The sequence below is a fragment of the Gossypium hirsutum genome, chromosome D13, assembly GCF_007990345.1.
Source record: "Gossypium hirsutum isolate 1008001.06 chromosome D13, Gossypium_hirsutum_v2.1, whole genome shotgun sequence".
NCBI lineage: Eukaryota > Viridiplantae > Streptophyta > Magnoliopsida > Malvales > Malvaceae > Gossypium > Gossypium hirsutum.
The window spans coordinates 14,769,807-14,796,402 of NC_053449.1; the positions used below are offsets into that span (position 1 = coordinate 14,769,807).

Genomic DNA, 26,596 nt, shown 5'->3' on the forward strand with positions numbered 1-26,596 from the left:
AAAGTTTCATGTAGATAAAGTCTACTCGAGAGCAAAAAATGTGCCAACCTTTTCAAAGAAGCTGATAAATATAACGGGTATGAGTGAGTAGTGGGTTGTTGCATGGATTAAGCAAAAGGGGGATAGCAAGTGCATTCCTTGGAAGAGTTTGAAAGATTTCATTCTAATACACTCAGATGTGAGGAAGAGGTTAGACGTTTTTGCTTTGAGTATATATGGCTTAGTTGTCTTCCCTAAAGCTTTGGGATATGTTGATGAAGTAGTCACCGATTTATTTGACCGGCTTGATAAAAGGGTTACACCAATTCCGATAATTTTGGCAGAAACCTTCAGGTCGTCGAGTGCATGCCGAAAAGCGGGAGAAGACAGATTCATTGGATGTGCACAGCTCCTACTCGCATGGTTTCACAGTCACTTTTGGAAGGTTGATAGGGTTTCGTATCGGGTTTTCTCTAAAAATTATTCTCCACTAAACGAGATTGTAGCCACACCGAGGAGAGATGACATTTCAGAGGAGAAGTGGATGGCAATTCTTTAGAATCTTCAAGAAGAGGACATCGAGTGGAGAACTCCTTGGTTGCTTCCGGATGAGATCCTGTATAGATGTGGTAATTTTGATTGGGTTCCTTTGCTTAGAATTTGGGGAGCTGTTGGATATGTCCCATTGCTAGTGCTAAGGCAGTATAGGTCAAGGCAATTTATACCTACGACCCAAGGAATAGCTGATTGTGAATTCTCATACAGGGATGATGGTTATAGAAAAAAGATTCAAGAGATATCCAGTGCATGGAAACCCACTCGCTGGATGAAAAAGTTAGCTGTGGGATCGATGATAACTCTTGAGTATAATGAATGGTGGGTTAGGAGGATCAATGATAATACACCAAGTCAAATTAGGAAAATAGCCAGTCAATAGAAGAATATTTCGGGTCGTCCCTTTTGAGTTAGAAATCATAAGACAAGATTTTAAAAAAAGAAATGCGGATTTAGGAAAGAAGATAGAACAAATGGAGGAAGAGAAAATGAACTTAAGATTATAGAAAGAAGGCAAGAAAGAAGAAGGGCGCTTTTAAGTGGGGAGGAAATTAAATAGGAGCCAATGATAATTCCCCACATATCCAAAACCTTCGTATCTGGAGGGATCATTCATTCTGAGAGAAAGATACTGATTGAGGAAAGCATCAGAGAGACGTTGGAAAATATGCACATCAATGCCATCAATGAGGATGCAAATGAAGAGAGGAGAATGTTAGACATTTGTCCTTATGAACCTGGAAGTGTTCTAAATAATTGGACTACGGAAGAAATACTTGAAGTCTTTAGAATTGTCTCAGAGTAATATTCAGAACAAACTTGTTGTTTTAGCCTAGAAATAATAAGAACTCTTTTGTGAAAAAAGGCTTATGTTCAAATATCATTATTTTAATAAAATACATCTTTGCAATTGTTTCAAGCAAATATTATTTTATTTTTTCCATACGAGTAAATATATTAAATTATTCTTTCATTTATAATCATATTGCACAAATAATTGTACATAAATTCAAGCATTCTTTTGTAACCATATTAGGTCCCTGTATATCAATGACGTGAATGACGCTGCTACAAACTCAAAGTTTCCTCTTGAACGAAACATGTGTTTAGAGAGATCGCAGGACTTTGAAGGTGACGTAGATGGTGGTTTATCTTTGGACTTGTTGAGAATGGTAGAATAAGAAGAAAAACAAATTCTACCTCACAAGGAAGCAATAGAGGTTATGAGCTTGGAAGAAGGGAAAGAGGTGAAAGTTGGAACTGAGATTTCCGCAAAGACAAGACGAGACCTCATTGAATTACTCCAAGAATTCAAAGATGTCTTCGCATGGTCATACCAAGATATGCCCTGGTTGAGCACTGACATTGTAGTGCATCGCCTACTTATAAGGAAGGATTGTAAGGCAGTTCAACAGAAGCTAAGAAGAATGAGGCACGATATTGTGCTTAAAATAAAAAAGGAAGTCAAGAAGCAGTTTGATGCTGGGTTTTTACAGGAGGTCAAATATTCTGAATGGGTAGCCAACATCGTTCCAGTCCCTAAAAAAGATGGAAAAGTACGAATGTGCATAGATTACAGAGATTTGAACAAAGCAAGCCCAAAAGACAATTTCCCATTGCCACATATTGATACGTTGGTGGATAATACAGCGGGGTATTCACTGTTCTTTTTCATGGATGGTTTCTCAGGATATAATCAGATAAAGATGCATCCTGAAGATATGGGAAAGATTACATTCATTACTTTGTGGGGAACATTTTGCTATAAAGTGATGCCATTCGGATTAAAGAATGCGGGAGCAACATATCAAAGAGTCATGGTAGCCTTGTTCCATGACATGATGCATAAAGAGATTGAGGTTTATGTAGATGATATGATTGCCAAATCCAGAATAGAGGAGAAACATGTGCAGGTCCTGAGAAAATTATTCTTAAGACTAAAAAAGTTTTAGCTCAAACTTAATCCAACAAAATGCACTTTTGGAGCTAGGTCAGGAAAGTTGTTGGGCTTCATAGTCAGTGAGAAAAGAATCGAGATTAACCTAGAAAAAGTCAAGGCAATACGAGATTTACTGCCACCACGTACTCAGAAAGAAGTTTGAGGTTTCTTAGGAAGACTGAATTATATTGCTCGGTTCATTTCACAATTGACCGAGAAATGTGATCCCATATTTTGTCTTCTAAAGAAGCATAATCTAGGTGTTTGGAATGAAGAATGCCAGGAAGCTTTTGAAAAGATAAAGCGATACCTATCCAATACTCTAGTGCTGTCACCACCTAGCCCAGATAGACCCTTGATTTTGTATTTAACGGTGTTCAACAATTCCATGGGATGTGTGTTGGGTCAACATGATGCGACTGGAAAGAAGGAAAAGGTGATATACTATCTCAGTAAGAAATTCACTAATTGTGAAATGAGATATTCGTCTATCAAGAAATTATGTTGTGCCTTGATTTGGACGACAAAGAGGTTCAGGCAATACTTACTCTATCATACGACTTGGCTAATTTCAAAATTAGACCCTTTAAAGTATATGATGGAGTCAACGGTGTTGAATGAGAGAATGGCTAGATGACAAATCTTGCTCTCCGAGTTCGATATAGTATATGTAATTCAGAAGGCCATCAAAAGGAATGCGATAGCAGATTTCTTGGCTAGCAGAGCTTTAGAAGATTATAAACCTCTGGACTTTGATTTCCCGAATGAAGACTTGATGTGTGTGGTGAATGCTAAAGAGGATCCCCAAGAAAATCATTCTTGGAGGTTAAACTTTGATGGAGCTTTGAATGCGTTAGGCAATGGAATGGGGGCAATCCTGGTATCTCCAAATGGAGATTATCATCCTTTCACTAGTAAATTGGACTTCGATTGCACTAATAACATGGCTGAGTATAAAGCTTGCATCATGGGTATCTGAGCAGCCATAGAACGGAAAATTAAGACACTAGAAGTATATGGAGACTCAGCATTGGTAATATACCAACTAAAAGGGGAATGGGAAACGAAAGACCCCAAGTTGATCTATTATCAGAGATTGGTTCTGGAATTGATTGAAGAGTTTGACAACATTACCTTTTGTTATCTCCCACGGGAAGAAAATCAGATGGCTGATACTCTTGCTACTTTAGCCTCCATGATTAAAGTGAATAAATTAAAGGACATGAAGCCCATTCAAATTAGTATTTATGAGATCCTGGCCCACTGCTACAGTATTGAAGAAGTGAAGAATGATAATCGTCCCTGGTACCAAGATATATTGCTATATGTGAAGAATCGCGAATATCTTGATCAAGTAACAGAGAATGATAAGAGGACATTGAGGAGACTAGTTATTGACTGTGTCTTAGATGGAGAGGTTCTATACAAAAGCGGAAAGGATCAAGTACTGTTGAGATGCGTGGATACTGTAGAGGCTAAGGAAATTTTAGAAGAAGTCCATGAGGGTATTTGTGGAACACACACCAATGTATTCACCATGGCTAGACAGATCATAAGATTCGGATATTACTGATCCACCATGGAAGAAGATTGCATCAATTATGCCAAGAAGTGCCGTAAATGCCAAATTTATGGGGATAAAATACACGCGCCTCCTTCACCTCTTCATGTTATAACTTCTCCATGGCCTTTCTCCATGTGGGGGATGGATGTCATTGGGCCAATATGGCGGCTTCTAATGGACATCGTTTCATTTTTGTGGTTATTGACTACTTCACTAAGTGGGTAGAAGCAGCCTCATATGCTAATGTCACGAAGTCAGCAGTTAGTAAGTTTTTGAAGAAAGAGATCATATGTCGATATGGAATGCCTGAAAGAATCATATCTGACAATGCGCTGAATCTAAATAACAGCACAATAGTAGAAGTCTACAACCAGTTCAAGATTAGACACCATAATTCATCACCATATCGTCCAAAAATGAATGGTGCAGTGGAGGTGGCCAACAAAAATATCAAGAAAATTGTGGCGAAAATGGCTGAAACTTACAAGGATTGGCATGAGAAGTTACCATTCGCTCTTCTTGCTTACCGAACATCTATCAGAACTTCTACTAGGGCAACGCCTTTTTCTTTGGTTTATGGGATGGAGGCAGTTTTACCCATTGAAGTTGAAATCCCTTCTCTCCGGGTATTGGCTGAGTTAAAGTTGGATGAGGCTGAATAGATCCAGTCTCGGTATGATCAGTTGAACTTGATAGAAGAAAAAAGACTAAAAGCTATTCGTCACGGTCAAATGTACCAGAAACGAATGATGCGAGCTTATAAAAAAAAGGTTCGTCCTAGAGAATTTCATGAGGGGGACTTGGGGTTGAAAAAGATCCTCCCATTACAAAAGGATTTCAGAGGGAAATGGATGCCAAACTGGGAAGGACCTTATGTAGTAAAAAATGCTTTTTCTGGAGGTGCTTTGATTTTGAGTGAAATGGATGGTAAAAACTTATCGAATCCTGTAAATTCAAATTCAGTCAAGAAATATTTCACTTGAAGTAAAAGGAGGAATCAAAGTGAAAACCCGCAAAGGGCGCCTTGAGACCAACGGGGATTTGAGTTGAAAACCCGAAAAGGGCGGCTCAAACATTGATCAAATTGGGGCATGTGGTGATCTTGCTATACCTAAATCAACAGGAAAAGGACATGCGACATCCTGGGGCATCGACAAAGTACTGTAGATCTCCTAAACACATGTCAAACTCAAAACGATTCTTAGTTTGTACGGAGAAGTTCAAGCTGCGATATCTAAGGCACCTAGTCTTCATTTACTTGTACTGAATTTGTTTGTTCTTGTATACTTTATTCTTTGATGATCTTGAATATTTTTTTCTTTTCAAGGTACTTGCTATCAATAAATTCCTTTTCTATTATTCGAGTTATGCCTCGAATTAATTCATCTCTTAGTCAGTATTTTGATCTTTGTGCAAGCATGTTGCATTAGAATAATGATTAATGGACTAATAAACTTTCACAAAAGAAGTTTTACATATTACTCTGGAGGTTTCTAAATAATACAGTAACCTGAAACAGGACTATTGTCTAAAACGCAACAAGTTTAAAAGTTGAAATGTCTAAGAAGGAAAAGTATAAATTAATACTGTTCTTTCAGATTTTGTTGTCCAAATGTTGATTAAACGAAATGACAAGAAATCTTGATTGGTGGCAAAGTTTCAAGGGATAGGAAGAAGTTCCCTTTAGAAAAGAATTTCTTCATTTGCGCGTAAGAATTTAGTATGACACCCGGGGAATGGTGTAAAGGACCAAAGTGTTTCATGATCTGCATCATTGAGTTACGATAGGAGAAGATTGAGGAAAAGCCAGATTTTTCTACCTTTGGGTCACAATGAAAGAAAGATACAGTGGGACAATCTGACTAAGTTTTTCTTGGGAGACACCAGCCGAGCAAAAAAGCGTTGTAGCACATCAGCGATAAAACCTTAATAAACTTTGAGTAAACTTGAATGATAATGAGGGATCATTCTTGAAAAAATGACATTCTGCATTCAGTCAAATGTCATTCATACATGTCTAGTTAGGAGCATTTGATTCATTCTGATCATGACATCCTAATCAATACACATAATTTGGTTCATGAAAAGAAATTACAGGTCATGTTTCTCAGAAAACAAACTGGTGAAACTCTAGCCTTGTCTCCCTGAGCAGCAGTGGAGTAGGTTGAAAAAGTAGATCTTGCCTTCCTGTAATGGCAGTGAAGCAGATCGAAGACACTAGTCTTATCGCCTCGACGTTGCAATGGAAAAGATTGAAGCCATAACGGCGAATCTTATTTCCCTGGCGTTGTAGCTGAGCAGATTGAAGCCACGACGGTGAATCTTATCTCCTTGGCTTTAAGGCTTGGATTAGCTGAAGGGGAGTGGATTGAAGCTATAGGCAATGAATCCTATCTCTTTGGCATTACAGTGGAGCAGATTGAAGCTGCAACGGTGAATCTTACTCCCCTGGCGGTGTAATGGAACAGATTGAAGCTACGACGGTGAATCTTGTTTCCCCAACATTGCAATTAAAAGATTGAAGCCGCAACGCCGAATCTTACTTTCCTGGTGGTGTAGTGGAGTAGATTGAAGCTACAACGGTGAATCTTGTTTCCCCAACATTGCAATTAAAAAGATTGAAGCCGCAAAGGCGAATCTTACTTCATTGGCGGTGTAGTGGAGCAGATTGAAGCTACGACGGCGAATCTTGTTTCCCCAACATTGCAATTAAAAAGATTGAATCCACAACGGTGAATCTTACTTCCTTGGCGGTTTAGTGAAACAGATCGAAGCTACGACGACAAATCTTACTTCCTTGGCGGTTTAGTGAAACAGATTGAAGATATCAGGTCTTATCTCCCTAAGGTTGCAGCAGAGCAGACTGAATAAACAAGTCTTATCCCCTTGAAGTTGTAGTGGGGCAGACTGAAGATGGCAAATCTTATCTCCCTAAAGTTGCAGTGGAGCAGATTTAGGCCAATAATCCTATCTCCCTAAAGTTGCAGTGGAGTGGATTAAAGTGATAGATCTTATCTCTCTAAAGTTGCAGAGAGCAGATCGCATCTAGTTCTATCTCCCTAAAGTGGTAGTGGAGCAGACTGGGTAAGAAAGTCTTATCCTCCTAAAATTGCAGTGGGGCAACTGAATAAAAAAAATCCTATCTCCCTAAAATTGTAGTGGAGTAGATTAGAATGATGGGTCTTATCTCGCTGAGATTACGGCAGAGCAGATCACATCAAATTCATCTTTAAGTTACAGCAGATCAAGTTGAAGTTATAAGTCTTATCTCCTTGAAGTTGCAGTGGAGCAGATTGAAGCACTAGTTCCTATACCGCTGAAGATGCAGTAGGAAGAAACGAGGCTACTTAAAGAAGAAGAGTACCAAGATCCAGCACGACGGGCAAAATCGGGCATTTTTTAGCCTTTGTTCTGTCTTTGTTACACGATAACGAGCAAAGAGGGGCAGCTGTAATACCCGATTTTGGCCCGGGTAAAAGGCCCAAATTACAAACAGGCCTATAAGGGCCCAAACCAAAATAAAACAGAGGCCCAAAGCTCAGTGGCCCAAATTAGTTGCAGAAACCCTAGGGTTTCTGAGGAAACCTTTGCGCCCCAGCCACCTAGCCCGTACGAGCCGGATCTCCACGCCTTCACCTGCAAGAAATAAACACAAAGAAGGAAACAAAATCAAAGATTGCAGATCAAGAAGATCTCAAACATGATTTGTTTCTTTATTTTTATTATTATTATGGCTATAAAAAGGCCATTGAAATATTGTAAGAGGGATCGAAAAAAATCAATAAAAAGGGCTGTATTTCACACAAAAAAGCGACTGGAAACACAGACAAAATCAATCGAAAACGAAGATTAATTTTTTAGCTTTATTTTATTCTATATTTTTCTTTCTATTTTTTTACTGAAATAAATAAAACAAAAATTAAAACACTTATTTTCGTTCGCCTCTGTAACGCCGTTGGAAAGGCTGAGGTCCGTCTCCGAGGACAGACGACTAGAAGCCGAAAGGTTTCTAGGGTTTTTCTAGGGTTTTTTCGTTGATTTTGGGAATTTTTAGCCCGAATTTGGGTAAAGGGGCCGAAAGAGCCAAATAGGGAATTTTCCCCTTTTTCGGCCACCGCAGACGGTGATACCGTCACCGAAGGCCAACGATCGCCCGGTACCCGGCCCCTGGCCGGATGACTGGGGAGGGGAAAGAGTTTTGAAGGTTTTTTTTGTTTTTCCTTTAAGAAATGAAAAATGAAATTGTTGAAACTTTTTTTTGCTTAAATAGCCAATTGAAACGGCGTCGTTTAGGCCTGGATCGACCCGAAACCGACCCGACCCGGCCTAGGATCAGCGTGTTTTTATGCGGAGGGGCAAATTACGCTTTTAGCCCCTGCCTTTTAATATTTTTACAATTGAGTTTTTTTATTTTTAAAATTTATCCCTTTAATTTTCTTCAATTTCAATTTAATCCTATTTGAACGACGCCGTTTTGGAGAAGAAGAGATAATTTCCTTTCCAGCCCCTCTGAATTATTGGCGTATTCAATAGGGTCCTCCAGTCTCCATTTATTTGCAGATTTGCCCCAGATTTCAATTTCTAATTCAAATTAGTCTTTTTTGTTATTTTTAGGAATTAATTGATTTAAATGATGTAATTATTATTTTTAATTTTATAATTTATATATATAATTATTATTATTTTCATAATCCATATATACACGTGCACATCTATTTTAAAATTAAATATATACATATATCCATATATCTATTTTTTATTATTTTTGCAAATGTCTTAATGCATATTTATATATATATACTTTACATTTTAAATATTCCTAGTTTTACATAGATATTTTTTTTATAATTGGTATATACATATATTTTATAAATTTTATAATCCATATTCGTACCTTATGTATGTCTTTTATTTTTTATAATTTCAATAGATATATTATATACACACTTTATATATATCCTTTATTTTTTTTTATTTTATAGTTTTGCTTATGTCCTTCACTTGTTTATTTATTTGCGTTTGCATTTATATTCTAAAAGAATGTTTTTTTTTATTTTGCTCATTTATTTGATATTTTTGTATTGTCATTGTTTATTTTTTTATTTATATTAATTTTGTTTATTTACTATTTATATTATTCCTATACAATTGTTGTATTTGTTATTGCGACATTTATACATACATTCAATATAACATTACATTATCTTTTACTCGAATTTAAAAATAGAAAAATTTCAAAATAGATATAATACTCGTATTTAGGATTTTTAAGAAAATTGAGCCCTAACGTATTGGGTTCTAATTTTCTTCGTTAAATCTAATTATCGAGAATGCTCTTTAATCAAACAAATGAAAAGCTTGTTGTCGGGAATTCAATAAGTTGTGTCCTAATGCATTGGATGTGACGTGTTGATTTCTCGAGACAAATATTTTTTTTAAAAAAATTAATAAAGGAAATGTTCAACGTTTAGGATTTTGAGAAATTGTGCCCTAATGTATTGGGCTGCGATTTCTTCATAAATCTCAAACAATTGAATATTTTTTTTAAAAATTTTATTACATGAATCTTTTGGACAAACTCATTTTTGAAGAAATAAAATATCGTGCCCTAACGCATTGGGTGTGACATTTTTTCTTCGAGAGTCTTAATGAATAACTTGATTTAATTAAGGATCATATTTTTCAACTCTCGACATCAAGACATTTATTAATCAACTTGGTACCAATTTTTGGGCGTTACGGGGGTGCTAATCCTTCCTCGTACGTAACTGACTCCCGAACCCGTTTTTCTAAAACTCGTAGACCAAAGTCGTTTTTAGGTGATCCAATCACACCTTAATAAAAGATTGGTGGCGACACCAATTTTCATCGACAACTAATTTTTGTTTTTTTTCAAAAAATAAAAATAAAAATGGTTTCGACACATTGGATGTGACATATTGATTTCTCGAGATGAAGATTTTTCTAAAAATTAATGAAGGAAATATTCGAAGTTTGGGATTTTGAGAAATTGTGCCCTAATGTATTGGGCTGCGGTTTCTTCATAAATTTTAAACAATTGAATGTTCTTTTAAATTTTATTACACAAGTCTTTTGGACAAACTCATTTTTAAAGGAATAAAATATCGTGCACTAACGCATTGGGTGTGATATTTTTTCTCCGAAATAAGAGAGTCTTAATTAATAACTTGATTTAATTAAGGATCGTATTTTTAACTTTCGACATTTAGACATTAATTAATCAACTTGGTACCAATTTTTGGGCGTTAGGGAAGTGCTAATCCTTCCTCGTACGTAACTGACTCCCGAACCTGTTTTTTCTAAGACTCGTAGACCAAAGTCGTTTTTAGGTGATCCAATCAGACCTCAATAAAAGATTGGTGATGACTCCCAATTTTTCGTTTTTAAATAATTAATTTTTGTTTTGTTTCTTCAAAAAAAAATGGTTTCGACAAAATTTATTAAATATTATCCTAAAAAATACTGATGAATTATAAAAAGTTCTAAAATATATAGAAAAATTTTGTTATTTTGATGGTTTGAAGTATTTGATTTCGGTAATAATGAATGAGGAACTTGAAGTGCGATAGTGATTGGACTTGTATTGGGTGTCGAATGAGTGATTTGAGTGTTTTGTGGCTCAAGGTGAATAAAGAGTAATGAATTTGGTTGAGAAGAAATGATACAAGAGAAGCTCATAAGCATGAACTAAGGTATGATATAGGGCAACATGTGAAGGAAAACAAGAATTAGTAAATTTTTATTAAAATACTGCAAAAAAAATAGAATATTATCAAAAAGAAAATACAAAAAAATATATAAATTATTAAAAATAATATTACTACTTTTATAAATTTTATAATTTTAAATATTTTTTATATTTTTTATAAATTTTTAATATTTTTTTATCTTTTTAGTAATCTTCATATAATTTTAAATATCCAATTGGTTGATTAAAAAGGAAAATAGAAAAGGTTAAACTAATATTAATAAATAAATTTTAAACCAACAGTGTCGTAAATTTTATAACGAGTTAAATAATTTTTTGGAAGGATCAATTATGAGAATAATATTATAACTATATATTTAAAAATTTCGAGAGGCGAAACATAAGTATAGTTTCTTTTAAAACGGTAATATGAATAATATAGAAACACTTTATAATTTTGGGGGGGGAGGGGGGGTGGGGGATGGCTAATAGAGACGCACACAAAGGAGAGACTAATGGCAGACATGAAATTGGAAATAAATATTTGCTCTAAGGATAAAAGTATCGTGAATCCTTTATTAGGAGTTAAATTGTACTCTGTTTTTTTATTTAAAATAGGTAAATTAATTATGGAACGTTAGATGAAAGAGAAAATAAGTTTTTTTTTGTTAAAAATTCAATTTATTTCTACTGTTAAAAATTAGTATGGGTGACAGAATAATCAAACAGTTACACTTAGGGTGCTATATGTATCTCATTCTAATGTACAAAGACCAGTTTTTAACAATAGAAATGCATAGATTTTTAATAGAAGAATCAATTTGTTCTTGAATCTAACGTATAGAGACTAATTTAAATTTTTGTTTAGTATAGGGGTAAAATGTAATCTAATCCCTAATATAATGGTATAAGGACCTCTATGATACTTTTACCTTTACTGGCAACATTAAAGTAATTTTAAATAGAAATGATAATAATAATAATAATAATAATAATAATAATAATAATAATAATAATAGTGTTTAAATCTTGGATTTCTAAACAATTCCTATCCTCTATCTCTAACAAAATTATGAGCTAGAGTTTATTTGTAATTTGATTTTATATATTTATCTAGATTAAAAAAAGATTACTTAAATAATCAACTTTTTATTTTGTTTTTCTTTAACAAAGTCTGAATAGTTGACAATGATTTACATTGCTATATTATTTTCACTGTGAATTAAGATATCAAAGAATAAAATGTTGAATAGTTGGTATCTTACCCTATGATTGTTATATACCAGTTAAGGAGACAATTGATTATTGAATTAAGGACAGCCCTCTCGAGCCTTTTGATCTATCGTTGTCAATGTCATTAATGTTGGAATGAAGTGTAAAATTTATACTGGACACAGATAAAAGCATTCGGGTTTTAAACATGTTACAAGTGATTTTGAGTTTAGGTATTTGGGTCCAATTATTTTAAATTTGAGTTCAAGTAAACTTAACTTCATTATATTTTTTACTTTGGCGGCTTTGAAATTTAACTAAATTCTAATTTTTAGATGTCAAAGTAGATTTTTCTTTCTATCATTTTTGAATTAAACAATTATTTTAAAGAAAACTTTGAAATTAAATAAAAATTAAAAAAAATAAACAACCGGGGCCAACCCTTCTACCTGTCCCTTGGTTACACGTCTCTAAGCTAGCTGTATGCTCCCTTGGAATCTAAATTCTATAAATTGGTGAATCAATTTCCACCACTTAACAATCGCAGATTCTTATTCTCTATTCTCTTTGGCAAAATACAAATATTAATATTAGGAATGGCTGATTGCCGGGAGAAGATGGGGTTGAAGAAAGGGCCATGGACTCCAGATGAAGACCAGAAGCTCTTAGCTTATATTGAAGAACATGGGTTGGGGAATTGGCGTACCTTGCCTGAAAAAGCTGGTGACCATCCATCATCTTTTTTCCATTTTAGTATTCAGCAAATACGCGTTCTTTCTATACGTTTTGCTGGTCTACTTTATAACTGACCAAAATGCTTCTTCTTTTTATCTCAAATAATAACAAAAAATAAGGGCTTCAAAGATGTGGAAAGAGCTGCAGACTGAGATGGATCAATTACCTCAGACCTGATCTCAAGAGGGGAAAATTCAGTTTACAAGAAGAACAAACCATCATCCAACTCCATGCTTTTCTCGGAAACAGGTCTTAAGATGCCACTTCTCCACTTCTCTCCCTAAACCATCAAATCTTTTAAATACCCTTTAATTAAAACAAATTCAACAGTATGGTGGAATCAATCAAATCTGGGTTTTAAGGATTTCAAAGAATAACAATGGAGTGAAACGAGATTGACCCACAGTTTGTTATATTCTATTCCACTCCATTATGAAGGTGTAATTTTGAAAACTCTTATATATTTCCATGGATGTTGGAACATCTATCTTTATTGTTCAAAAAGAAATCTATCCTTGAGACTTGCTCAATCATTTTAAATTTTTTGAACTAATTTTTTATTAGCTTCAATTATTATTAAATCGATTTAAGTTCAAATTTATGTGCATGTCTAAATCAAGTACATTATAGTTTATATTATATTTGGGTATTTCAGCTTCAAGCCATTCGTGTAAAGTTTACACTATTTACTACTGGTACTGGACTGTAAATTTAAGCATAGGGAAGTTTGTTGTTGCATGCATGCAATTATTTCCAATTTCAGATTATTTACAAAATTCTACGTACCTTTCCTGTGAAGGTGGTCAACCATTGCAGCTCACTTACCGAACCGAACCGACAACGAGATTAAAAACTACTGGAACACACATGTTAAGAAACGGTTTACCAAGATGGGGATCGATCCCACCACACACAAGCCCAAATCGAACCATGTCGTCAGCCCCACCGGTCGAACCACACTGAACCACATGGCTCAATGGGAGAGTGCTAGGCTCGAAGCAGAAGCCAGGCTGGTCAAAGACTCAAAAAATCTACCCTCATCTTCTTCAAGACCTTCCCCATATCAGAAAAGTTGTAACAAAGGCTCAAAATCCCAGTGCCTTGACGTTGTTAAAGCATGGCAAAGCGTAGTGGCTGGCATGTTCGCCACCTCTACTAACAACTCGAACCGCATCATATTCGGACCAGACCAGAGCTCCGGAAATTACGAGCTTGATTCAATTATACCTATTGGAGGTAATGTTGAAGACGAGTTAATGGTAGGCAACGATAGATCAAAGTGCCAGGTACCAGAATTGAATGAAAGGTTTGATAATTACATGTCTTTGCATGATACGACGCATCTTTGGGCTGCTCCTATAGCTGAAAACGACGTTGTAGAAGGCTTTCCAGATTTCTTGGTGCATGATTTTGATTACCAAATTGACAACGAGGAGTCTATAACCGTTTAAAAAATTTATTTTGGTATTTGAATTTGGTAATTAATTTTATTTCTTCTAAATTTGGATTTCATCAAGATTTGATGATATGGTACTCTTGACATCTTTGAACTTTTATATTTTTTAAGTTTAAAGATCAAAATAAATCTAATTATTAAGTTCAAGTACTAAAATAAACACATACAAAAAATTATAAATATCAAAATACCTAATTATCGAATTGAAAATTTGAAAATTAGATTAACTCTTAACAAGATATCAAATATAGGAAATGTAATGTAATGGGAGATCAATGTTGGAGAAGTAAATTAATTCCATTTGTGCTATATTTGGTTATTACTATTTTACTTCATCAAGAGATTATTAGCAAAGTCTTACTTAAAAATAAAAAATAAAATATGAGTTTTTTTTATAGTATGAGATTATATCAATTGATTGAACTTAAAATTAATGGTCTAATCAGTTTAAATAATACTATAAAATAGAACAAAGGGTAAAATAATCGTTGAAGCGACAACAAAATTACTCAAACCAGATAAAAATTGGTCGAATCAAATTTAAGTTAGTTTAAATATTCAATTTTGTTGTTATATATTTTTTTTAGAAAAAATGGATGTTTATGTTTTTTATTATTCATTTGATTTTTGTTTTTAAATACTTTAGTTTGCTTTTATACTTCATTAAATATTTAATTTTTTACTGTAATTTTTATGAATTTTTATATTTAAAAAAAATTATTTTGTAATGGTTGAACTGAAAGTCAATGTTCTTATCAATTTGACAAGCGTTAATTTTTATTCATTATTTACATATAAATTTTTGAACTAGTAATTTTTAAATCAGATATTTAACTGAAAATTTTAACAGTATCTTTCAATTATACTAATTTCTTAATTTTCACAAACTAAAAGGACTAGCTTATTAATTTTCAGAAAATAAACCATAAAATATCCAATAAAACCAAAAGAGAAGAAATATAAATGCATTAAGAAAACCTGAAAAAGAGGAACTGGACAACAGAAATAATAAATTTATGTGATAGGGCAGCTCTGAATGAAATTGACACATATTCTAATTTTCTTTACGGGTTTCCCTTTATTAAATCATTCAAAATATATTAAAAGATTTTACAAAAAATTGAAAACGGTTTTACGTAAAACTAAAAACAATGGATTAATTTTTTTCAACGCATTAAAAAATGGATTAATAATAAATTTTCAATTAAATTATAAGGAAAAAAACTAAATAGAACCTTGAGTTACTTTTTATTTAAGAAAAAATGATTTATTTATGTAAATAAGGTTATAATTTGTAAGGTAAATTACTTATCAGTCACTCTAAATATAAATACATTGTTAATCTTCTATAATCATTTAACGATGGAATGACTAATTTAATAAATTTTTTTTTTGAGTGACAAAATTTAAAAAAATTAAAGTAATTAAAATAAAAAAGTCTTACTTAAAGTCACTAATTACCGTATTTTATAATTGAAGAGAATCCATCAAACTCTCATGTTTGATTACTAAGAATAAATTAATAAATAAATAAAATGCATAGACACATGTTTTTATGGTGGTGGTGGACAGTTTCTGATGCATTCTAAATGCACATTAAGCTATGCCACGGCCTGGCCCCTCTCTGTCTTTCAAAATTACTTCAGAATATGTTCCAATCAAAAAGGATATTTTAAATTTTGGTTAAATTTTTTCTTTTTCAAAAATTTAAAATTTAGTTATTATATTTTTATTTTAAGAATTTATTTTTTTATTTTTTAAATTTTAAAATTCATGTTTAACTAATAATACTGTTAAGAATTTTTTATTAAATTTAAATTTATTATAATAATATTTTTAATTATATAATTATTAAATGAATATTTTTATTTTAAAATATCAAACCAATAAATATTTTAATACTATTGCACCACAACATTTGTCTTATATATTTATATCGGTCGTTCAATATGGAAATTTTAATGTCTTCTGTGGAAGGAAAAAGAGAGTTTTAATGTCGTCTTTCACTGAGACATATGGCAAAATTTTTATGGCTTCAATTCACAATCGAGGGACGTAGGGAAGGGGCAGGGCCCATTATCTTTGAAAAAACTGTTCTATAATTTTATATTTAAAATAAAATAAAAAAATTATTTGGATTCCTCCTAAACTTATAAATTTGATATTATTTTATCTCAAACTCTTTAATATACAAATTCTAGCTTTTTGTATAAAAAAAAAGTTGTTGCTTTCTCTCTAACTCATACGGATCACTTTTATTGAATACTAGAAAATAGTCTCACTTCACTTATAAAATTAGGACCAACTTTAAAAGTATACATAATTTTTTTTAATATATAATTTGGTACAAGAATTTTAATCTGGTGTGATTAGCAGCATGAAATTTTGATTTTGGTTCAAATATATATATGAAATTTTACTTTGATTTAATCATATATATTTGAAGAAATAAATACATCAATTTATTTTTATATTGGATAAATAAAATTATTTATGCATGCATATATAAAGATAAAATAATGTTATATCAATAATTGTGTTAATAATTTGTGATAGTTGGACCAAATAAAAATTTCTTGTATAAAAATTACACATTAGACCAAAGTTCATTTCTAAGGGATAAATTCAAAACTACACATGAACTTTGATGATTTCGTGCAATCATACACAATAAACTTTGATTGTGATTTAGATGTATACATAATACATTAATTTTGATTCAACAATATATATTTAAAGAAATAAATATATCAATTCATTTATATATTAGATAAATATAATTATATGTAACTGTAAATGTAAATTGGTTCTATATTGATAATTGTATTAGTGATTTGAAAAAATTGAACCAATATAATACAAAATCATAAAAAGTAATTAAAACACTTGATGTCACTAAAAATAATATGAAAGTAATTGTCAAATAACAGGGATTCAATTAAATAAGTACATTTATTATTAAATGGATAAATTTAATTTTCTTATTAAATAATATTAAATGATAAGGAAGTTAATATTCATTGTTTAAAAAATATATAAAATAACTTTTTATTTTTTACTAAACTATAAATTTAAGATTTTATTCACAAAATTATAACAAAAATTTGAAATATTAATTATGTTAGACAGTAAGCTAGGTTTGGTTATTAATATAGTAATATAAGTAAAAAAAAACTTATTTAATACATATATGTTATAATAGTTAGACATAAAATGAAAAATAATTGGTATAAATTTAGATTTGAAATTAGAAAAATAAATTAAAACTTTTGTCAAAATAAGTAAAATAATTTTTTGCAAAAAAATTATGTAAGTAATTAAAAATTACCAATCCAAATTCAGTTATTGCATATTGATAAACTAAAATATGCAACATAAATGCTAATATAAAAAATACTGAAGAGCAGGAAGTAGTTAGAGATGATGACGGGTAGGGAAAGACGAAAGTTTCTAAAATGGAGTTAAGTTTTCCATTTTATAATTTCTTCAGCATGCTCATTGTACGTCCTGCAAAGCTGCAGCCTTAACCGATAATAAATGGTGTTGATGAAAAGCTGTGATTAATATGATTTAAATATTTACCTATAACTCAAACCAATTTTACGGCAAATTTACCCATATATGTTAAAAAATTTGAGAAAATTTATGTTTTTTTTTAATTTATCGATCTACTTTATTTTTGGAGAGATAAAAAAACCTGACTTACAACGAAAACGTGTTTTTTCTAGAACATCAATGAAAACATATCTTATAGGACTCGTTTTCTGTCCAACGCTAACTTCCAAACGGCAATAAATCCAAACGACTATTTTTTTTTCCTATATAAACCTTGCAATTCTCATTTCATTCAATTCAATTCTCAACTTATTATTCTCGATTTATTGTTCTCAATTTTTTATTCTAAATTCCCAATTCCATTTTTTTAAAAAAATTGTCTAAAACTTTTGATTTTATTTTATTCAATTTTCGATGGCATATCATCTTATTAGTTTGGATGACAAGCACATATCTTGTGTTCAATTATAAATTGTAAGAAAATATTATTTAATTATTTAATTTTAATCTATTAATTATTATGATGTTAAGAAAAAAATTATCAAATTATTTAAATTTAAATAGTTAATTATTATGTTGTTCAAATTAATACTTTTTTATGTTTATATACATAGGCCGAAGATTGAATTTTGGAGACGTACATAAACAACTTAAGCGAAGGTGCACCGAAAGTCATTCATGGACACTTGCGAGATACAGGCTTTTTATATGTTGCTCGCATGCTGGGGGACTAAATTGGATCCCCCACTCACCAGTGCTTTGGTCGAGAGATGGAGACTGAAGATGTACACGTTCCATCAGCGAGTGTACAATTACACTCGATGACATCAGTTTACAACTCGGTCTATCCATCGATTGGGATGTTGTTACAGGGCTAGTTGTTAGTGCAAATGTGAATGCAACATACGAGCAACTACCGGGGAATGTGTCAAACGGATTTAGGGGTAGCCGGATCGAGATGAGATGGTTGGAGGACGACTTCTAAACTATCGGCACTTCAGTGAGCGAGGTCGAAATAGAGCAATTCGCATGTGCATTCCTCTTGAGGTTGATACGGGTCTGCTAATGCTAGATAAATCTCGCAATTTAGTACACTTGAGGTGGCTACTACTACTAGCCGACTTGAGAGAAGTGGGAACACTTAGCTAGGGATCAACGGTACTGACGACATTGTATCAAGAAATGTGTCGGGCGACAATACCAAAAAAAGCTAAAATAGGCGGTTGCATGCTACTTCTTCAATCGTGGGTATGGTATCAACTACCCTTTTTACACATTCGAATGCAAGTTCCTTATGAATTCCCACTCGTAACATGGTAAAATTGATTTAATAATATTGTTATCGTATCAGAAACTTCATTGTTATAATTTTTAAATAACATATTTTTTGTACAGGTGGAACAACCTCGCCAGACAACAGTATACTGAATGAGCTCGAAGACATCCGACTAGCTTTAGACCAATAAAATAAAGAGGTGGTTAGTTTATTAATTTCATAGTTATCGATTTTTTTTATTCGTACTGCAGTTGCTGAAATTTATAAATTCGTACTACTGTTCGTATGGATGCGTTACGCGGATTTAAGGATTCAAAATTGCATCTTGGATGAATTTTTGGCCAACCGTAGAATCTAGCAAGTAAAAGTGCCATTGATCATGTTTGCAATGGTCAAGATGCACAAATCTGACCGAGTTACGCGGCAGTTCGGGTATATGCCGCCGCAACCTCAAGAGCTCGATGACCTACACAAGATTGACATGCGGAGGAGATTTGACAAATATTAGGCAACATTTCATAATAATTATATCGGGATTTGGCAGCACAAGTACAATTACTTGCCAACGCGTGAACCTTTTCTCACATTGGAGTTGGTGACAACTCGAGATTACATGGATTGGTTCAAGCATCACGAGATGTTGTATCTACTTCTAGCTTCAGAAAGGAGTAGGAAACGTCGTTGTAGGAGGCTAAGACGAGGGCCCATCAATCCTAGGTTGGAAGGAGATGTTGCGGAGGGATCGATATGTCCGCCACATACACACTAGAACCCAGTTGCTGTGTAACATCCCGGTCAGTATGATTCATTTATTCTTATTACAAACCCTTTTATTTTACACCATCATTACAACACACATAATTGTTCCCTGTATCAACACATACAACATCAATTTATTTTACATGAGCACCACATCACGTGCAATCATTCCCTATACCAACACATTTATCACCACTTTATTTCACACAAGCACCACTATATGGGCAATCTTTCCCTACACCGACACATTCATCACAAGTTTATTACACACAAGCATCCCAGCACGTGCAATCATTTCTTGCCATCAATTTATTATTCACAAGCAGCACAGCATGCGCAATCATTCCATGCACTGATACCTTCTCCAACACTATATGTCCCAAAACCGCCACCTACCGCATTGTATTACACGCCCTATGCGCCAGTTATAGGGACGCATATCGTATCACCAATAGTGTCGTAAACACCCCAAGCATTATTGTTCTTCCGAGCTAGGTCATCCTTACATACGCTGACTCAATCAGAGGGGATACACTATGGGTGACTAAGACACATTCGCAACCATCCACGGAAGAAGGAGATGAGGTCAGTGATCGACCCCGAAGTGCAGTTGAAGAGAAGGTCGAAGAGGAGTCACCAGCCCTAATAGTGAGACGGAACCCTAGGCAAGCTTGACGCGCACTCGGTTGTGGCACACATTCTAGACATCGTTGATTATGTTTATTTCTAATTTTTCGAGGTTGTCTAATTTGTTATACATTTGCAATGTACAGTTATTTAAAATATTTATCTTGTTTACTACAACTGAGATGCATGTACATAAGTTTCTAAGCTAAGGATTTTGAATATGTTGGGCCATGCTACAAATCTTGTAATTTTTTAATGACTTGAATGAAATTTTAGTACAGTAAGTTACAGACCAATAAGTTAGTGTAATTACTATACGAGTTAGTCTTTTGATTAGCTCTTCTCATCAATATTCCTGAGGTTATGTAGACATCTTGGCTTCGTATAACTTGGGTTCTTGCAGTAATTGCATAACCTTTGTTGGTCTCCTTGCTCCTGAATATCCATATTGCTTCATATTCGAGTTGAGGTCAGTCGACCTTTTAACTTGTGCGCTTGTTCTTATTTGGTACCAATTCGAAAGGAGCATGCAAGGTAGGCAATCATATTCTTTCATCTGGGATAGGTGGGAATACAAACTTCCAAATATTATGTCTGTATTCAATTTTAAAAACTTTTTCAATGAATGTCATGCGATCTAGACATGCCAAGGCACATGCCGTAATTGCATATGCGCATAGATAACGAAACACTTGAAATCTCCCACAGTCATAAGCCATTTGTCACAAGTTCAGTGGTACGCTCCACTAATAACTCCATGGTCGATTCTATGCGACTATCTAACCTGGAACAAAAAATTTGGTACCAAGTGGCACACTAAAGTCATTAAGTTCATGATCTATTTACTTTTCTTAATAACTTTCAGCATAGACTCGTACCAAATGTGACTGCCCTTTAGTTCACCTGTGTATGTCTCAATTCACTTCGAAAATAAGGTTGCTAATAAAAAATACGTTTCCTTAACCACCGATGCCATCAGTAAATAACGTGTCCCCTTCATTATGAAATTAATGCATTCTGCTAAGTTCAAGGTCATGTGCCTATACCATAGGGCTTTGTCATATGACCACGTCCACTTTTCTAGAGGTATCCCATCGACGTACTGCACACCTTGATTGTTTACAGCCCGTAATCTCTCTAACATTTCATGGAATGTATGTTGGATGTACTCGCACCCTGCCGATAGTAAGCATTATTGCATTAAAGAAAAACAACCGAACTTAGTACGTTAAATTGTTTTATAGGAAACCATGTACCCAAGTTGATTACATGTCATCACTCCGTATCCTTCTTGTATCGGCCATGTAGTTAGACTATATGTGAGACAAAAAATACCTATAGTGTGCATGATCCCATAGGTTTGAACATCAATCGAAAGTAGTTATTTTGGAGCCCCTATCGAAGATGATGCAAACGTCGGACTGCAGCACCATATGTCTTCTCAAGTTAGTTAGAAAGAAATCTCAATCATCTCCAAATTCTTCGAGAGTTATTACAAATGCCATTGGCAAGATTTTTCGGTTAACATCCTATGCAATAGCTATCAACAACTTATGTTCATATCTCCCGTACAAGAATGTGCCGTCAATTTAGACAAGTGGCTTACAGTATCAGAATGTCGTTACGCATTGCTGGAACATCCAAAGAGAATGGTGGAATACTTTTTTCCCAAGGACCAAGCGAGACTCGTAATAAACAAGCTCCGTTTACAACTCGACTATGGAATTCAGTACGTAACGCTCCAGCACTTAACACCATTGCTACAACTCATCGTAGGATTTCTCCCACCCATTGTGCATCTTCTTCAAAGCTTTCTATTTTGCCAACCATGCCTTATGGTATGACATGGTGTAATCGAACTCACTATGTATGTGTGCGACTAAAATAGGGACCGAAATTTTAAGGCTCGCTTTGACCATGGGTAGATAAAGTTAGAAATCATATTTGAATCCAATTTTGGATGATCGATTGGCATGCTTGGAAAAGAGAAAAATAGGACTAGCATACATAATATAATTATCTGAAAAGAACCATAGATGTCAAGATGCTTTTTTGCATACCAACTACAGCAAATGTATGTGGTGCGGTAAACTTCCTGATCGTCTAGAATGCTAAGTTCTTCCTCACTGATGCCATGATTTTCCATTGGCATCTTATTCTATGCAATGCACACTTTGCCTCGCATTTCTCTACTCTGGAGTATGTAACGATGAAGTTGACCCCAAGTTGTATGTTATACCGCTTGATTGTGGCCAAAAAGCATCTTTAGAGTCAAACTCCATCGCAATCTCTAAATGGCCGAAATCTAGAGATGAAGTCGCATGCCCTGGTCTTCCACGATGGAGGTCTGGGAATTCTAAACCATCCTCAATAGCAAGATTAAGTGTATGTATATGGGTGGGGTTCGTACACCGTGAAATTTGGGTCATCCTATCGAGCGATGTTTGAAGCCTAGCCATCAGATCCACCATCCTCCGGTTTAGTGAAAATGAGATGCAGTTCTAAAATCATTACAGTTTTCGCACCACTCGGTCCTGGTTCTTTCATTAGGTTATTATCGATCGCGCAATCTTCTTTGACCTCATCATTCTCCGAAGGTTGTCAGGGTGTACCCTCACCGATTAAGGTTGTCGGGAGTACACCATCTGTTCTTGTAAATCCGACGTCATCCCCAAAATCACTTATGTTTGACACAACCTAGTAACTTGATGATGTACATGCATAACTACTACCAATGTTGATCATTGGTATTCTGAAGTTAAAATTGAAGGTATTGATGAAATGTTGTACGAGTGTGTCGCACACCCGATGACCGAATACACTCGATTGTCCCCGAAAATTGGTGAGGTGAAATCGATAAATGACTCGCCATTGATGATGGTTCTGACGAGTCTTGGTATGAGCTTTGTAGCAATGATGTGAACCTACCACACAACCGTGTGGTGGGACTTTCAGTTTCTTGAACCAGAGTGGAACTTGGCGGACAGAGTGCCATAGAGCTCTGGCCACCTTCATCCTCTTGGACAAAGTCGGCATATAACTCTAGTATAGCATTCCCATTAAAGAAATGAGATTCCATTACTTGCTCCAGATCATTGTCCCTCCTGATCTCATAGATGACATATCTAACGGGTTCATATGACGAGATATATATAAATTAGAGGTTCAAAATTCTTCTTTAGACCCCTACTTTACCCTTAATCCTTATCTGAAGCTCTTTCAACTTTAGGACACGATTGAATACCAGATCTTCAAATTGCACTGATACAAAAATGAGGTCAATTTCAGTCTCACAAATTTGATAATTGTAATGGATAACTACTCTGGCTCGTCTGCTCATTTCGACAAAAATACCTTATTTCACATGTTTAAAACCGGTGAAATAATAAGAAAACGCAGTTCCTATCATTCAAGACCATAAGCCTATACGTAATTTAATGAATTACCTTTACTTTGACAGTAACATAGGAATGAAATCCAAGCTTGCACGACAACACTATTTGCTCATAATGCTAAGTAACCTTCAACAATTTACTTTGAAATTCGTATGGAAAACCAAATAATTATATTACGCTTTTAGAATTTTGAGGGGTAGAAAACGGTCTCCCACATGTGCATTTTTTTAAAATCCTAAATTTTATCTTGAGAATCTCGGGTTGGAGAAAATCCCAAAGAGAAAACGCCCCCTATAGGTGGCATTTTCAACTGACATGTTAGAAATGCACTGAAAATACAGAGAGAAAACTCCTTTTCCAGGAAGCGTATTCATTGCAATTTTAGACAAAAATGCCTCTTGTAGGAAGCGTTTTGCCTTTGGGGGTTTCAACACCAACCAAAGTTAATTGCTTCTGTGTATGAGACCTACAATCTGGGAGTCCTAGGATAAAAAAATTTCCCATTTACCCGCCCCATTCCCTATATAAATACACTAAACCTAAACTTAATCACCTACATCTCTAAATTGTTTTTTTTCTCCTGCCTCTTAAAATTTTCAGGTTTGAAGATTTATTTCCTTCACTCTGAGAGAGACATAGTCTTAGTTTTAAGTTATGTTTGGGTTAATGGTGATGTTGTATAGTTGGGTGACCTACAAATTTCACCTGTTGTGTGAGCATCGAGCCATCACCTGAGACGCTGAGATCGCATTACAACTCGAGGTCCAAGTTGATGGTGATTATACCATCTAAGGTTGAAGTGTAACTAAGGCTTCAAGTTTACAAAGGTTATACTGTCAAGGGACAGAGCATAACTTTGGCCCTAGTTGGTGGTGGTTATTTTGGCACAATAATAATTTTTTTATCATTAAAAAAGGAAACTATTCACCACAGAAACATAAGTACGAAGAACACAAACGCAGTGCTATTTTAGTATAATTAAGTAATTTAGTGGACATGGATAAAATGAATTACTTGATTGTACTAAAATAGAACTGCATTTGTCTTCCTTATATTTATGCTTCTGTGGTGAATAGCATCCTCCCTTGATGATGAAAAACTCATTGTCGTGCCCGCATAACCACTGCCAATTGGGGCCCTATTTATGCTCCATCCCTTGATAACATAACCTTTGTAAAATTGAAGCCCTAGTTACACTTCAACCGAAGATCGTATAACCACCTTCAAGTAATAAGTAAGTATAACAGTTATTGTCCCCATAGGGATTGTGTTTAAATCGATAGTTGTAAAATTACTATTCACAAGTTGGTTAAGAAAAACACAATAATTTTAAGTGATAGGTGTCAAATTCAATTAATTAACTAAATGCAAGTTAACCTAAATGCAAATGAATTGAAATACAATGTGACAATTTAGTAGCAATTTCATGAGTTAACAATAATAACATGAATAGGCTAGAATAATTACAACATTTGACTCAATTCATTTTTCATCATGATTAACAACGTTCCGAAAAAAATTCATGGCAACTCGATCATTCATTAACTTGGAATCTGGTATAAGTTTTTTCGAAGTCATGTACTTAGAATAACTTGTACATTTCGATGTCCATATTTAATTAAGGATTCCTTAGAATTTATGTGAAGTAATAGGGATGGGTTAGGTTTGAAATAATTTAATCATACAAATCTAAACACTATTCAAGGTAATAGAGCTCTTTTGAGTTATTACAAACATTTAATTTAATCAGTTCAGGATCTAAATTAAGCATGCACCTTCAAATTATTGCGTCCATTACTCGCCATCTAGTTAGGATTGATAAACTAATTCTAATGCATTCAAACATATTTTAATGCATGAAATACATAAATGATTTTAATTGGAAACATGAAAAAATGAGACACAAAACATCATAAACATGAATCAAATGAACTTCACCAAATTAATGCAATTATTCTTGCCAAAATAAAATTAAGTCATCATCATTAATGGAAAAACATTAAAACAATTTGCAAACATGTTGAATAACTAAGAACAAATTAAAGAAAGAAGAAAGTCTTGAGAAATTCGACGATTCTCGAAGACTGGTTGTGGTAGCTTCCTCCAATTCTCGCGGTTGCTCCTTCGCAAATTACTCCTCAAAGTGACTAGCCAAGGGTGGTTTTCCTTAAGGGAAAATGCTAGCTAAAGGAAAAATGGGGAAATGGGAATGCTTTAAGTGTGGAAAGGAGAAGAGAAAAGATCAGAAATGTTGTGAATGAAGGATGTATGAATGATGAGGGATGATTGAGAAATTGAATGAATGCCGTATTTATAGTAGAGGAATAACATGGGAGTTAGCTAAAAATAGCTTCAAAATCCCTTGTATTGCTCCACTGCTTGGTCGACCATGAATTGTGGAGAGTGAGCTGATTTTTTTCATGATTTTCTCATGCCTTTGCCAAATTTGGGCCATTTTCCCCCTTATTGGATGGTTTTGACAACTCAATTGAGAGCAGACTTCATTCTTTTTAGCAACCATATTCCAAGTTGGGTTGAATCGAATTTATGAGTCCAATTGGTGAGCTTTCCATCTACATGAAGTAGAAATTAACTTGTGTTCATGTGTGATACTATTGACTCCCACATGAATTAATTTAGTGGTCCAACTGTAACAAATTGAGTAAAAATTAACATGTAGCATAAAATAGCAAAATTATGTAAAATTAATATTAAATTGTATAAAATTACTAACTTCATTCAATTTATATCTAATGTTTTAATATGAATTAAAATAACTCAATTGGCTACCCACATGCTCGTAATTTGCATAAATTATGAGTAAAAAGGTGCTAA

At 33.8% G+C, this 26,596-nt stretch overlaps 1 protein-coding gene across 1 annotated transcript; it reads left to right on the plus strand.

The window, feature by feature from the left end:
- The first annotated feature begins 1,099 nt into the window (after window positions 1–1,099).
- On the plus strand, window positions 1,100–14,205 carry LOC107919142 (uncharacterized). The gene is made up of 8 exons (XM_016848666.2): window positions 1,100–1,335; window positions 1,571–1,706; window positions 3,153–3,387; window positions 3,457–3,592; window positions 3,746–3,917; window positions 12,438–12,681; window positions 12,813–12,942; window positions 13,493–14,205. The coding sequence occupies exons 1-8, from the start codon at window positions 1,100–1,102 to the stop codon at window positions 14,142–14,144; spliced, it is 1,941 nt and encodes a 646-aa protein (XP_016704155.1). The 3' UTR covers window positions 14,145–14,205.
- Window positions 14,206–26,596: the final 12,391 nt, after the last annotated feature.